This window comes from Oryctolagus cuniculus, chromosome 17, assembly GCF_051225735.1.
Source record: "Oryctolagus cuniculus isolate XC-2025 breed Fujian yellow rabbit chromosome 17, ASM5122573v1, whole genome shotgun sequence".
Taxonomy (NCBI): domain Eukaryota; kingdom Metazoa; phylum Chordata; class Mammalia; order Lagomorpha; family Leporidae; genus Oryctolagus; species Oryctolagus cuniculus.
The window spans coordinates 37,277,911-37,291,957 of NC_142883.1; the positions used below are offsets into that span (position 1 = coordinate 37,277,911).

General features: G+C 40.4%; 1 protein-coding gene across 36 annotated transcripts in view; it reads left to right on the forward strand.

Annotated features, from left to right (window-relative positions):
- Window positions 1–14,047, forward strand: part of GGNBP2 (gametogenetin binding protein 2) — a 41,823-nt gene that overhangs the window by 13,043 nt on the left and 14,733 nt on the right. For 22 of the 36 annotated variants that reach the window (XM_089317353.1, XM_089317356.1, XM_089317354.1 and 19 more), the window contains 4 exons: window positions 513–593; window positions 1,786–2,039; window positions 5,547–5,645; window positions 9,575–9,688. In XM_089317353.1, coding sequence (XP_089173479.1) covers window positions 513–593; window positions 1,786–2,039; window positions 5,547–5,645; window positions 9,575–9,688 — 548 coding nt within the window. Of the gene's footprint in view, window positions 1–512; window positions 594–1,785; window positions 2,040–5,546; window positions 5,646–6,278; window positions 8,736–9,359; window positions 9,486–9,574; window positions 9,689–14,047 lie in introns of those variants that run through there. The other 14 variants (XM_089317340.1, XM_089317338.1, XM_089317346.1 and 11 more) reach the window with 2 other exon arrangements.

Consider the following 14,047-nt stretch of genomic DNA (forward strand, 5'->3'; position numbering starts at 1 on the left):
AGTTGGAGAGAGAGAGACAGAGAGAAAGGTCTTCCCTCCGCTGGTTCACTCCCCAAATGGCCACCACGGCTGGCACTGCATCAATCTGAAGCCAGGAGCCAGGTGCTTCCTCCTGGTTTCCCATGTGGGTGCAGGGCCCAAGCATTTGGGCCATCCTCCACCACCCTCCCAGGCCACAGCAGAGAGCTGGACTGGAAGAGGAGCAACCAGGACTAGAACCCGGTGCCCATATGGGATGCTAGCGCTGCAGGCGGAGGGTTAGCCATGTGAGCCATGGTGCCGGCCTCCAGAGCTTGGATTTGAACTCCTGCCTGACTTCACTGTCCTTGCTCCTAATGACTATGCCATTCTGACTTTAGAAACTTGTATACTTAGAGTTTTATGAATGTTTTTGAAGGGAAAGGGGCAAATCTGGGATTTGGGGTCTGTTTTTGACCTATGAGTTCATAAAGTAGGCCATATCAGTTGGAAGAAGGTAAAATAAATGATTTCTGTTCTCTTTGCTTTTTAAGATGGTGATGGAATTTCCTGACAATGTGTTAAATCTCGACGGGCATCAAAATAATGGTGCACAGCTAAAGCAGTTCATTCAGGTAATAGCTTTTAAAAAATCAGTGCTTTCAGTGGTGTGTGTGTATGCGTATGTGTATAAATGTGTGTGAAGAGTCATTTAAAGTTCCTCTTCAAATAATTTGTTTCACCTAGAGTTCACTAAATCTTCAGGTTGTGCTGACATTGCTTTCTCTTTTACTGTTGCTACAGTGAATATGGTTATGAGTTCTAGACCTGTTGTGTGAAAGAAAATTGGTGGTATTGTGGTATTATGTTAATATTCTGTGTGTCAGTAGGAATGTTAATTTTACCAGACCATCTTTCACAGTTTTTAACAGATAGGGTACACAACTATTCATTAAAAACTTGTAGGTTTTCTTCTGTAGTAATTGTTTTGCTTAGGTTTAAAAAAAAATTAATCTTGTATGGTAAACTAATTTTCATTTCATTCCTGAGAAATGAGACATTTTTTAAATACACTTAAGATATAGAAGGTAACTTGTTAATTTACTTGAAGACTATTTCTGCCTTTAGAGAAAAAATGATATATAAATGGCGAATTTTTTTTCTTTGTATAAATGCTGAATGTTTTAGTGAATCTGGAAGTGTCGAATGTAGTATAACTGTAACTCCACAGGTAGAAGTTACTGGAGTTTTGTCCATTTCTCTACAGCCATGGTTCTCAGTCACTTTTCTGCCTTATTATAACCAACAGATAACAATATATTATTCACTGCAGACTCCTACATAGTTAAGATAGGCCTTGTTTTACCCACTAATCCGTAATACACCTGTCCATACCTTCAGGTTGAGAATTGCTGTTGTACATGATCACTGTCCTGACTTGACTCATAGTGTGTTGTTAAAAAAAAAAAAAAAAAAAAAAACCATGGTAAAGCTGAATTATGTGTCTATCTATTTTGAGAGTGCCAGGTTTAATACTTAGTGAACAAGCCCTGAATTTCCAGATGCAGGGCATCCTTTTGTGATGCTGGGGCACATACTGTTTAGTGTTGGCATCCTAAGCAGAATTTCTTATACCCTGGATTCTGAATTAGGGAGTTTTATGAAATAAACTCGGTATAGCATGGACAAGATGGTATTGCCTTGATTTTCTGCTTCACTTGCAAATAACAGGGTCAATCCCTGCTCAGACTGTACTTGGAACCAATAGTAGTGAAAAGAAATTTTATGTCTTAAAAGTCTCTTAATTTTTCTTTCTCTTTTTCTCAGCGACATAGTATGCTTAAGCAACAAGACCTGAGTATTGCCATGGTGGTTACATCACGTGAAGTCTTAAGTGCACTTTCTCAGCTTGTCCCGTGTGTTGGTTGTCGGCGCAGTGTGGAGCGCCTCTTTTCCCAGCTTGTAGAGTCTGGAAATCCTGCTCTTGAACCACTGACAGTAGGGCCCAAGGGAGTCCTATCTGTAACCCGAAGTTGCATGACAGATGCAAAGAAGCTTTATACGTTATTTTATGTACATGGGTAGGTATAATCATTTAAGAGAAAGTGAGTTTGTTAAGTTTTTAAATAGCTTGATGACAGTGGCAGCTGTCTTTTTTTTTTTTTTTTTTTAATTTGGGGCAAAGATGTGTCCCAGTTTTATTTTGTGATTTGTTGGTGAATATAAAGTTGTGCTTGTGTTGAGGGAGATAGTAACAGGTAATTTGTTAGGTACTTATCATACTGATAAGTTAGGGGAAAAAAGGGACAGAATTAAATATGAAGGGTAATCAGGGAATGCCTTTTTGATAAAATGACTTTGAATATTACTTAAATGAAGAGAGTAGGGAGCCATGTATAAATAGCTGGAGGAAGGGGGAGGAGAAACAAGCGATGGGTTAGAGGTGGTGAGTTTTTGTTGTTGTTGTTGTTATGGCACATCTGAGGAATAGCAAGAAAGCTGTTACGGCTGGAACCAGATAAATGAAGGAAACAGTAATAGAAGATCCTGAGATCTTCTGTTTTTACTTGTAGTGAGATTAGAAGCTTTGGGAGAGTTCTGAGCAGATGAATGTGATGCAATCTGACTTGAAGTTCGGCTTACTCTGACTTCTATACTGAGAGTAAAGTGTGGGGAGGCAAGGAGTGTGCACAGGCAGGGCGGGGAGCACAGAAACAGGGTCTGTAATGATCAGTGGGGGAGGTGATGGGGAAGTGGGCCAGAGGAATGGCCATGCGGACAATGAGAAAGGGTAGAATCTTGGACATATTTTGAGGAATGAGCCAACAAGTTTTTGGATAGATTGGTCACGGGAGAAGGCATGAAGAATGATTGTTAATTTGCAGTCTGTAAGACAGACATGATTTCTGTGTACTGAAATGGACAAGACTGAGGGTAGCAATTTTTCAGAGCTCACTTTTGGTTATATGAGTGAGAGACCAGTTGGGCATCCAAGAAGAGTTCAGAGAAAACTGGCCTAGAGCTATAAACTTGTGTCATTTAATGAGTTTAAATAGGAAAGGAGAAGTGGTCTAGGGACCAAACCTAGAGGTTTTCCTATTTAGAGGAGATGGGGGGGGGGGCCCTTTGGGAGTTTTTTTTTTTTTTTTTTTTTTTTTTTTTAAGATCTGTTTATTTATTAGAGAGAGAGAGAGAGAGGTCTTCCATCTGCTGTTTCACTCCCCAAATGACCACAACAGCTGGATCTGGGTCGATCAGGAGTCAGGAGTTTATTCCAGGTCTCCCATGTTGCTGCAGGGACCCCAGGACTTCGACCGTCTTCTAATGCTTTCCCGGGCCATAGCAGAGAGCTGGATCAGAAGTGGAGCAGCCAGGCTTGAACCGGCACCCATATGGGATGCTGGCATTACTGGTGGTGGCTTTACCTACCACAGCACAGGGCCTGCACTGGGAGTTGTTTTGTTTTGTTTGATTATTTATTTGAAAGTCATGAGTTACAGAGAAGAAGAGAGAGCATAAAAGAACTTCCATCCGCTGGCTCACTCTCTAGATGGCCGCAACAGCCAGGGCTGGGCCCAGCTGAAGCCAGATGCCAGGAGATTCATCTAGGTTTCCCATGTGGATGGCAAGGGACCAAGAATTTGGGGTCCTTCCTACTACTTTCCCAGGCCATCAGCAGGGAGCTGGATCCTAAGTGGAACAGCTAGGTCACAAACCAGCAACCATATGGTATGCTGGCATCACAGGCTGCAGCTTTATCTTCTGTGCCACACTGCTGGCCCTGGACTTTGGAGTTTTGTTCTGCCTGGAGAAAGAAGCCTTGGAAGTTTTTGACCAGAGGAATCACATAATCTGATCAGTGTTTGAGAGAGCCCCTCTCTTGGGGCAGGCTCTGGGGCATGTAAAGCCATGGCCTGCAATGCTCTCATTCCATATCAGCACTGGTTCTTGTCCTGGCTGCTCTACTTCCAATCCAGTTCCCTGCTAATATGCCTTGGAACGCAGCAGAGGATGGCCCAAGTGCTTGGCCCCTCCACCCACGTGGGATACCTGGATGAAACTCCTGATCATGGCTTTGGCCTGCCTCTCTTTCTCTCTCTGTGTAACTCTGACTTTCAAGTAAATAAAAAGTTAAAAAATTTTAGTATTTGTATAAAGCTTTCATTAATGGCTCATTATCAAGAATAGTATTTATTTATTTTTAAACATTTTATTTATTTGACAGGTAGAGTCACAGACAGTGAGAGAGAGAGAGACAGAGAGAAAGGTCTTCCTTTTCCGTTGGTTCACTCCCCAAATGGCCGCCACGGCTGGAACTGTGCCAATCCAAAGCCAGGAGCCAGGAGCCAGGTGCCTCCTCCTGGTCTCATGCAGGTGCAGGCGCCCAAGCACTTGGGCCATCCTCCACTGCCTTCCTGGGCCACAGCAGAGAGCTGGACTGGAAGAGGAGCAGCCGGGACTAGAACCCGGAGCCCACATGGGATGCTGGCACCACAGGCAGAGGATTAACCAAGTGAGCCATGGAGCCAGCCCTTATTTATTTATTTTTAAAGGGTTATTTGAGAGGCAGTGAGAGGGGTCTTCCCACTTTTGGTTCACTCCAAAAAGGCCTCAATGGCTGGAGCTGGGCTGATCAGGAGCCACGAGCTTCTGGGTCTCCCACGTGAGTTCAGGGGTCCAAGGACCTGGACCATCTTACGCTGCTTTCCCAGGTGCATTAGTAGAGAGCTAGGTAGGAAGTGGAGCAACCGGGACTTGAACTGGTGCCCATAAGGGATTTTTGGGGGCTGGTGCCGTGGCTCACTTGGTTAATCCTCCACCTGCAGCACCGGCATCCCATATGGGCACCGGGTTCTAGTCCCAGTTGCTCCTCTTCCAGTCCAGCCCTCTGCTGTGGCCCGGGAGGGCGGTGGAGGATGGCCCAAGTGCTTGGGCGCCTGTACTCACCTGAGAGACCAGGAGGAAGCACCTGGCTGCTGGCTGCAGATCGGTGCAGCGCTGGCCGTAGCAGCCGTTAGGGGAGTAAACCAACGGAAGGAAGACCTACCCTCTCCCTCCCCCTCTCCCCCTCTCCCCCTCTCCCCCTCTCCCCCTCTCCCCCTCTCCCCCTCTCCCCCTCTCCCCCTCTCCCCCTCTCCCCCTCTCCCCCTCTCCCCCTCTCCCCCTCTCCCCCTCTTCCCCTCTTCCCCTCTCTCTGTCTGTAACTCTGCCTGTCAAATAAAAAAAGGGGGAGGATTTGGGCACTGCAGGAGGCGGCTTTACCTGCTGTGGTACAGTGCCAGCCCTAAAGATATTATATATTCAGATAATGTTTAGGGAAAGGAAGATGACTGAGAATCATGTAGCAGTTAGCTCTAAAATACTAGAGTGCTAGGTGTACTGGGGATGAGTGAGAAAGATGCTGTGTGGAAAAGAGTACAGAAAAGAGTATAAGGTAAGCCTGTCAACTATTTTGACAGTCTGGGAAAGGAGAGGAAGGATGAATATAGACTTTTTGGGTTTAGAATTTGTTCAGTGAGAAATTTTCAAGGTAGATTTTGTACAAACTTGAATATACATCAAACTCTTAACAGTTTATTTTTAATTAGGTCCAAACTAAATGACATGATAGATGCTATTCCAAAAAGTAAGAAGAACAAAAGATGTCAGTTGCACTCCTTAGATACGCACAAGCCAAAACCTTTGGGGTAAGTAGAATTAAATACCAAGATACTTTGTCATAATTAAGATTATAAATGTTGATCATAATGTTTTAAAAAATGCATTGCTAGTTTTAATTCATTAATTTATTACTGTCTATGACATGGGTCAAATGATTGTGTCTTTGTTCTGTAGGCCTTTCTGCATTGAGACATAGAGGGTCTTAAAATAGATTTGGTTTTAATTTTTTTCCTTATATTAAATATGTTTTAGAGTAAGAGGGTTGAGATATTTGTGTGAATGTTTGTTACTAATATTAAGATTTTCAAAGTAGTGATATCATTCCTTGTATCATAATGTATAAATTATTTTTCTTTCTCATCTCTGTCCATAATACTTTAACAAGAATATTTTAAAAATCTTGAATCATGTATAGCAATGTGTCTTTATGTAACTAATTTGCAGTTTTCTTGTTGGTTAGGTGCTACAGTGTCCAAGGCCAGTGCCAGAATGTGCCCTACAAAATTGCTTGGGGGTGGGGATGGTAAGGAGAAACCATGGAATTTGAAGGGAATTTCTAAGAAGTAACATTTTTTTCCTAAGAGAATGAGATGATATAAAACGATACTTCTGAATTAATTTTAAGTTAATTTTTTGAGCAACTCATTGGTGTCAGGTGGCACCATTGTTATATAGACATTTTCTTCCCTAATAGAAAGACCTGGATGATTAAGTGGTGGTATGTTTATTTCCTAGCAAGCTTGTTTTATTTTTTTTCCTGTATTCTGAAACAAAAAAAAAAACTTATAAAAATTTTGCTTTGACTATTTGTCAAACACAGAAAAGTCTAAAGACTATACAAATGGAGAACTGTGTACCTTCACCCAGATTTAGCTGTTACCGATTTACCACATTGATTTCATTTACTACCTTTTTATTTGCTTGAGTATTTTAAAGCAAATCTGAAATGTCATATATTCTACATTTGTCCACATCTCTAAATACAGGGACATTTTCTTTTATAACCTCACTGTCATTATAACACATAACAAGTTTAACTGTAATACTCTAACACCCTGTTCATATTCACATTTCCCTTGTCTCTTTAGTGTCTTTTTACATTGATTGGTTTGAATCAGGATTCAGAGAAGAACCACACATTACATGATTTCTAACTGTAGAAGTATTCTGAAGCCAGTAAAGCTCTATATAGTCTAAAGTAGTTTTCTGAGGATAGTTGTTATTTACATACCTGATTTATCAATATATTCAGAGAATTTTTGACTGTTTCAATGCAAAGTTCAGTGTGATTTTCTTGTTAGAGAACAGCCTATTTACTGAAGGCACAGAATAGTAGTATGGTGTAGTGAGAGCCTGCCTTGTGCTTGTTATGTGAGTTCTTCATTGAGGAGGTAGAACACAGTGGGTACCCAAACGTCTTACATATTTGTACTATTGCTGCCTGCCCTTCCACCTTGGCTCTTAAGTCCATTTTTTGTTTTGTCTTCAGTGATTTTGCCTTGTCCATAGTTACCTATTAAATTGATGGCTGGCTGTGTTTTCGTATCTTTCAACTTAAAAAAGGCAGCAAACCTTCATAGATTTCACAGACTCTTCCTACATCTACAGTCCCACTACAAGGGTAGTCAAATGTTTTAGAAGATTGCTGAGTATGGAATCAGTATGAATGAAGTTATTAGTTTATTTTAAGCAGTGTTGCTTGACGAAGGTAGCTTCAGTTATTCCCACTTGCTATATGGATAGCAGGCCAGTTTACATAATCAGGATTCCTCCAACTTGGCTGCTCTTTCCACTGTTAACTCCTCATCTCTGCCCTTTTTTGTTTAAGTTTTCTTCAGGTAAAGTATGATACAGTAGATTAGTTTTCTGCCTAATAAATACCAGCAGTCCAGGTCACCCTTTTTGGGAGTTTTCTCATATCCACCTGTAAAACGAGGTTATTGTCTTGTCTGGGAGTAAATTTGAGGTCCAACGGAAAGGTCTACACCAAGGTTGTAGGATTGGAGCTGATAATACCGGATTGTTTTAGAGAATAATATATAAGATCAGCTAAAGAGAAAGAGTAAAAAGAGGAGTGTTCAAATTAATGGTGGAAAAGAAGCCAGGAAAGACACTTGAGAAAGAGAGGCCAGGTAGGTAGGAAGAAGCAGAAGTACAGTTGTGTTCCGAGGTGGTCTGATCAGCAATGTTGATGTTGCTGAGTCATTGAGGACTCAAAAGTGAACATTGGGTTTGGCAACACTGTGATACTTGGTTATCTCCATGAGCAGAGCTAGTGGTTGAGTTAAAACAGAATCCTGATTGGTGTGGATCGGAAAGTATGCGTTGTAACGTTGTAATGGGTTAAGCTGTGAAAGGAAAGTACTGGAATAGAACAAGGAAATAGAAAGGCTACTTTTTCCCAATGCTTGATTTCATAGGAGTTTCACAAAATCATAGGGTTTAGAAGGGTAATGGATAAAAGACTGATTTGAGCTGTAAAACTTGCTTATACAGCTTATTTTTACAATAATACATTGATATTTGAATGATAATCATTCCTCCGTTCTGATTTCTCGTTAGGAACCTTTTCCTTAGTTATAAGAACTTGAGTTTGAGAGTTAATTCAGCTCTATTAGAAATAAGAGGAGAGCCGAATACTAGCTCTACTAGTTAATTGAGCATTACTAGAAACAGGAAATATGCAAGTTGAGAGGAGAAGGCTATAAAATGGAAGGTAGAGCAGGAGTAGAGGTTTTCGTTGTCAAAAATAAGGGAAGTTAAAGCTTGAGCCAAGCTGTTTTGAGAGAGAATAGGGTGCTGAATTGTATGTGTGACCTTGTATGTTGAGCAGGAGATTGATAATGTACCTACTGGGCTATACAGGGTAGGTTAAGTAAAGATTTGCAGATTTTTTTCATCTTAAGCCATCCGAGATAATGAATTTCTAGGACTGTAGTGAGACCTGCAGAAGATGAGGCAGGAGCCAGTTGTTGAGAATCATGAAAAATCAAGATGACTCATTGAAAGGAATATGGACACACATTTCTCTTGGAATGCACAACTGCAACAGAACAAAATGTATGACCAGAACCACACTGAAACCTGTAGGGGAGGGAGAGTCGGGGAAATTTTTAGTAAGTTTAAAAAAAGTTATTTGTATAGTACTTAATTATTAACGTAGGCTATGTAAAGTATTCATAGTAGTGTGCTGTCTTCATTTTAGTATATGTAAATGTGATTTACTATAACTAGATTAATCTGTTATTTTCTCAGCTACTTATAAATCTGAAGGTAGATAATTTTGTTGCCTTGGACTAGCTGTAATCAGAGTGATTTTTTAAAAAAAAACTTAATGATCATACTAAGTCAATCAAAACCTCTTAGAATTTTGGTATGTTTAAGATTGTGTTTATAGGTGAAAATACTTTGTAACTTTTTTTAGTGTTTTGACTTTAGAACAACATGCCAACTGTATTTATTCATAAAATGCTTATAGTATATTAGCTTATTGCTATCTAGATAACTATAAATGTTATTAAGTTTTATCAGGTAAATTTGATAGTTAAGTAAAATTTTTATGTAAAGATGTAGCACATGTGTAAATAACATTTTAATATTATGTAATAATTAAATTTTTGTACACTAATCTTACTGCTATCTTAATGTATTAAAGAATTGATTATTTTAATTTAGATTGTAGAAATTATTCCTTCAGATTATCTCAGTGTCACTAAGTTTTGTACCATACTGTGCTACAGTGAAGGGAGCAGTAGCAGTGTCAGTTCAGAGAAGTTAAGTACAGATAAGAGAAGTAGTGAAGACCACAGGAAGGACAGCAAGTGTAGGATCATTTTCCATTATGGACCTTTCCAGGGAACGGCCAGGTAAAATCAAGCAATCCTTTATTCTTGCTTTTTTAAATGTTTTATTCTTTTATATTTCTCCTTTTCACTAATACTTACTCTTCCTACAGAGGTTGTTGGATGGATGTGTGGGAACTAATGTCCCAGGAATGCAGAGATGAAGTAGTTTTAATTGACTCTAGTTGTCTTCTAGAAACTCTAGAAACATATCTGCGGAAACACAGGTAAGTCTAAATGCCATTACAGTATAGTGTGGAAGTTGGTTTAGCTGTCAGTCATCCAGAGTGGCCTGTTTCTGATCTCCTTTACGTAACAGTATTCTAACCTCTCCATTATTACCTGTTACTAGGCAGAGCTTAATGTTAGCATAGGCTGTTCCTTCATGGAATGACTCTCAGTATTAATTTTCTTGGGTTAAGCCAGCATCTCCTTTTTTTTGTAGTTTTTACCTGATGGTTACAGACTATCATTTCAAGAAACGGAGTGACTGAATTGAATAAAGTGTATTTCATCACTTTGGAAACTCTGGTACTCCTTGTTTTTTTGATAGAATCATTTGATGATGGTGTTCTCAAAGTTAAAGTTAAAATAGCAGTTTTTCACTTAGTATTTTGAAGTATTCTTTTATAATTGTCAAGATCTGTAGAGTTGGAATGTATGTGCTTCATATACTATAAAAGTAACTTCAGATTTTTCTTTTTAGAATACTACTTTTACAAAGGAATTTTCTAATTGTCATTAACATTTGGAAATTCGTAGGGAGGGAGAGTGCAGTAGGAAAGGAAACTGGTAAGGGAGCCATCTAGAGATGGCATTCTTGGGGGGAGTTCTGTTATAAGTATGTCACATGTTGGGTTTGTGATTATGTGTTCTTTGACCTTGGTACAGTTTTACTTTGGGGACATTTCTCAAAAACTTAGGAGAATGATAAAAACTATTGTTACCAATATTGGTATTCATTTTATATGGCAATGAGCTGATAACTTATAACTATTAGGTGTTTTTCATTTTTCAGTTACAAACTTCATTTGCCTTTTTGGTTGATAGTAGAGAATATGTCAGTTATTTGAAGTTTTAGGAGTGATGTTAATACTAATCAAAGCTAATGTTTTGCTATGTTTTGTAATGGTTATAGATATTATGTTTCAGGACAGTGTTTTACATATTTTTTTAAAGATTTGATTTATTTATTTGAAAGGCTGTATTAGAGAGAAAGACAAAGAGATATTGCATCCTCTGGTTTACTCCCCAAATGGCCACAATAGCTGGGGCTGAGCCAGGCCAAAGTCAGGATCCTGGAACTCTGTTTGGGTCTTCCACGTGGGTTCAGGGACCCAAGGACTTGGGCCATCTTCTACTGTTTTCACAGGCCATAGCAGAGAGCTGGATAAGAAATGGAACACCTGGGACTCAAACCAGCATCCATATGGGATGCCAGCACTGCAGGCCGTGGCTTTAACCACTGTGCCACAGCCCTGGCCCCTAAAGATTTATTTTATTTATTTGAAAGGCAGAGTTACACAGAGAGAGGGAGGTCTTCCATCTGCTGGTTCACTCCCCAGACGGTTCCAACGGTCAGAACTGGGTCAGGAGCCAGAAGCTTCTTCCAGGTCTCCCACATGGGTGGAGGGGCCCCAGCACTTGAGTCATCCTCTGCTGCTTTCCCAGACACATTAGTAGGGAGTTAATTTGGAAGTGGAGCAGCCAGTTCTTGAAGCTGGCCATAGCAGAGAGCTGGATCAGAAATGGAACACCTGGGACTCAAACCAGCGTCCATATGGGATGCCAGCTTTAAAGGCAGTGGCTTTACTGGCTATGCCACATTTCTGGCCCCAGACTTTCCTTTTAAAAAAAAAAAAAATTATTTGGAAAGCTGAGAGTTACAGAGAGAAAGGGAGAGAGAAAACGCAAGATCTTTGTCTGCTGATTCACTCCCCAGATGGCTGGCTGTATGAGCTGGGACTGGACCAGACTGAAGCCTGGAGCCAAGAGCTTCATCCGTGTCTCCCACATGAATGCAGGGACCCAAGCTCTTGAGCCATTGTTTGCTGCTTTCCAAGGCACATTAGCAGCGAGCTAGATCAGAAATGGAGCAACTGAGACTCAAACCAATTCTCATATGGGATGCCAGCACTGCAGGCAGCCATTTAACCTGCTGTGCAACAGTGCTTTCCTGTTATTTCTAGTGCCCATTTTTTCTTCCCCTAAAAGAGAGACTTTTCCTTAGTATTATTTTTTGTTGTGATAAAAGAACAAAAAGTATACCTTTGCCCTCTTTTTTTAATTATTTATTTGAAAGAGGGTGAGACAGAAGTTTCTTACGTGTTTGTTTAGCTTTCCAAATGCCCCCTATAGCCAGGGCTGAGCTGAGCCAGTCCCATGCCAGGAGCTGGTAACTCAACCTAGGTTTCCCATGTGGTTCGTAGGAACTCAAGTATTTGAGCCATCACTTGCTGCCTCACAGGGTGTGCATTCCCAGGAAGCTGGAATAGGGAGCAAGGCTAGCACTCAAACCCAGGCATTCCAGAAGGGGAATTGGCATCTTAAGCAGCATTTTAATTCCTACACCAAACCCCTGCCCCTTAATTTTTAAAAAATATTTATTTGAAAGGCAGAGCAAGAAGGAGAATCAGATCTGTCATGTGCTAGTTCACTCCCCAAATGGCCACAACAGCCAAGTCTGGGCCAGACTGAAAACAGGAGTCAGGAACTCCATCTAGGTCTCCCACATGGGTGGCAGGAACCCAAGGACTTAGGCTATCACCTGCGGCTTCTTAGATCCATTAATAGGGAGCTGGATCAGAAGTGGACTCCATCCCAGGCACTTTGATATGAGATGCAGGTGTCCCAAGTGTTTGCTTAACCCAGTGAACCAAAACATTAACCCCATGATTATTTTAGATACATCATATTGGTGGATATAGTATTGGAATTTTTGCAGTGGCTTATTTTGTTTGGCAAGATGTAACCCAAGGTTCATTTATGATGTAACATACAACAGGATTTCTGTTTTTTAAAGCTGAAAAATGTCCTGTTATGTGTTTGTATATCACATTTCCTGGTAGTTTTATTTTTGCTGTGAGAATCTTCCATACCAGTTTCTATAGCTGTACCATTTGACATTCCCACCAGCAGTGTGGAATGTTCTAATTTCTCTACATCTTTGCCAATGCTTGTTATTTTCTGTTTTGATAGTGGCTGTCCTAACAGAGAGGAGGTGATGTCTCGTGGTTTTGATGTGTGTTTCTGTGATTACTGATGTTGAGCATCTTTTCATATGTTTGTTGCCTATTTTCTATATCATAAAGTTTTCCTCTAGGAGTCCTATAGTTTCATGTATTAACATTTAGGTCTTTAGTTGATTTTGAGTTAATTTTTATTTCTGTGTATATTAGTTTTTTATATTTAGAGGCAGAGAAAGAAAATTCAGATTTGCTGGTTCACTTCCAAGATGCCCACGATAGCTGGGATGGATCAGGTTGAATCGGAAGCTAGAAACTCAGTCTGGGTCTGCAATGTGGGTGGCTGGGATCCAGTATTGGGCCATGATCTGTTGCTTCCAGGGTACACATGAGCAGGGAGTTTGAATTGGAGTCAGAGCTTGATGGTAATTTTGCACAACTCTTGTAGTACTCCTGTCCCTTAAAGGTCAGATGTGCAGTTTCCTGCCTGTGGTGTTGAACACTCAAAAAGTTTGGGGTTTTGGAGCACTTTGGATTTCATATTTTCATAGTAGGAATGTTTAACCTACGTTGTGAGTCTGGTATTTCACCAGATCAAGTTCTTCCTTGTTTCAGGAGTTCAAAGATACTGAAACTGTATTTTTTTTCTTTGTGGTTAATTTTTGGTTTCTAAAAGAACATTTTTTCTTCTTGTGCATTCACATGCTCTCTATTTTTGCCTCAAGATATACAGTTTACTTTATATCTATTTCTCTGTGTGTTACCTATATTTTGTTTGTGTGTTGAGAAATAGAAAAATGTTTTGGAAGACTTTCATGTTTTGGGAATTATCAGTAAATTTAAAAATATATATTTTTTAAATTCTAAGCACAAGAGGAAAGTGGTGTGATGAAATTTGTTTTTAAAAGCAGGCAGACTTTTTTTTTTCCCCAAAGATTTATTTATTTGAGAGGCAGAGTTAGAGAGAGAGAGAGAGAGAGAGAGAGGTCTTCCACTGGTTCACTCCAAATGTCAGCAGTGGCCAGAGTTGGGCCGATCTAGAGCCAAGAGCTTCTTCTCAGTCTCCCGCACTGGTGCAGGGGCCCAGGCACTTGAGCCATTTTCCACTCCTTTCCCAGGTAGTTAACAGAGAGCTAGATGGGAAGTGGAGCAGCTGGGACTCGAACTGGTGCCCATATGGTATGCCAATGCTACAGGTGAGGCTTAACCTACTATGCCACAGCACTGGCCTCCAGACATATTTTTTTTTAAAGATTTATTTTTATTCACTTGAAAGGCAGTTAAAGAGAGAGAGAGAGCGGAGAAGGAGAGAGAGATTTTCCATCCTTTGGTTCACTTCCCAAACGGCCGCAGTGGCTGGGCCAGGCTGAAGTCTGGAACCAGCAGCTCTCTTTCAGTCAG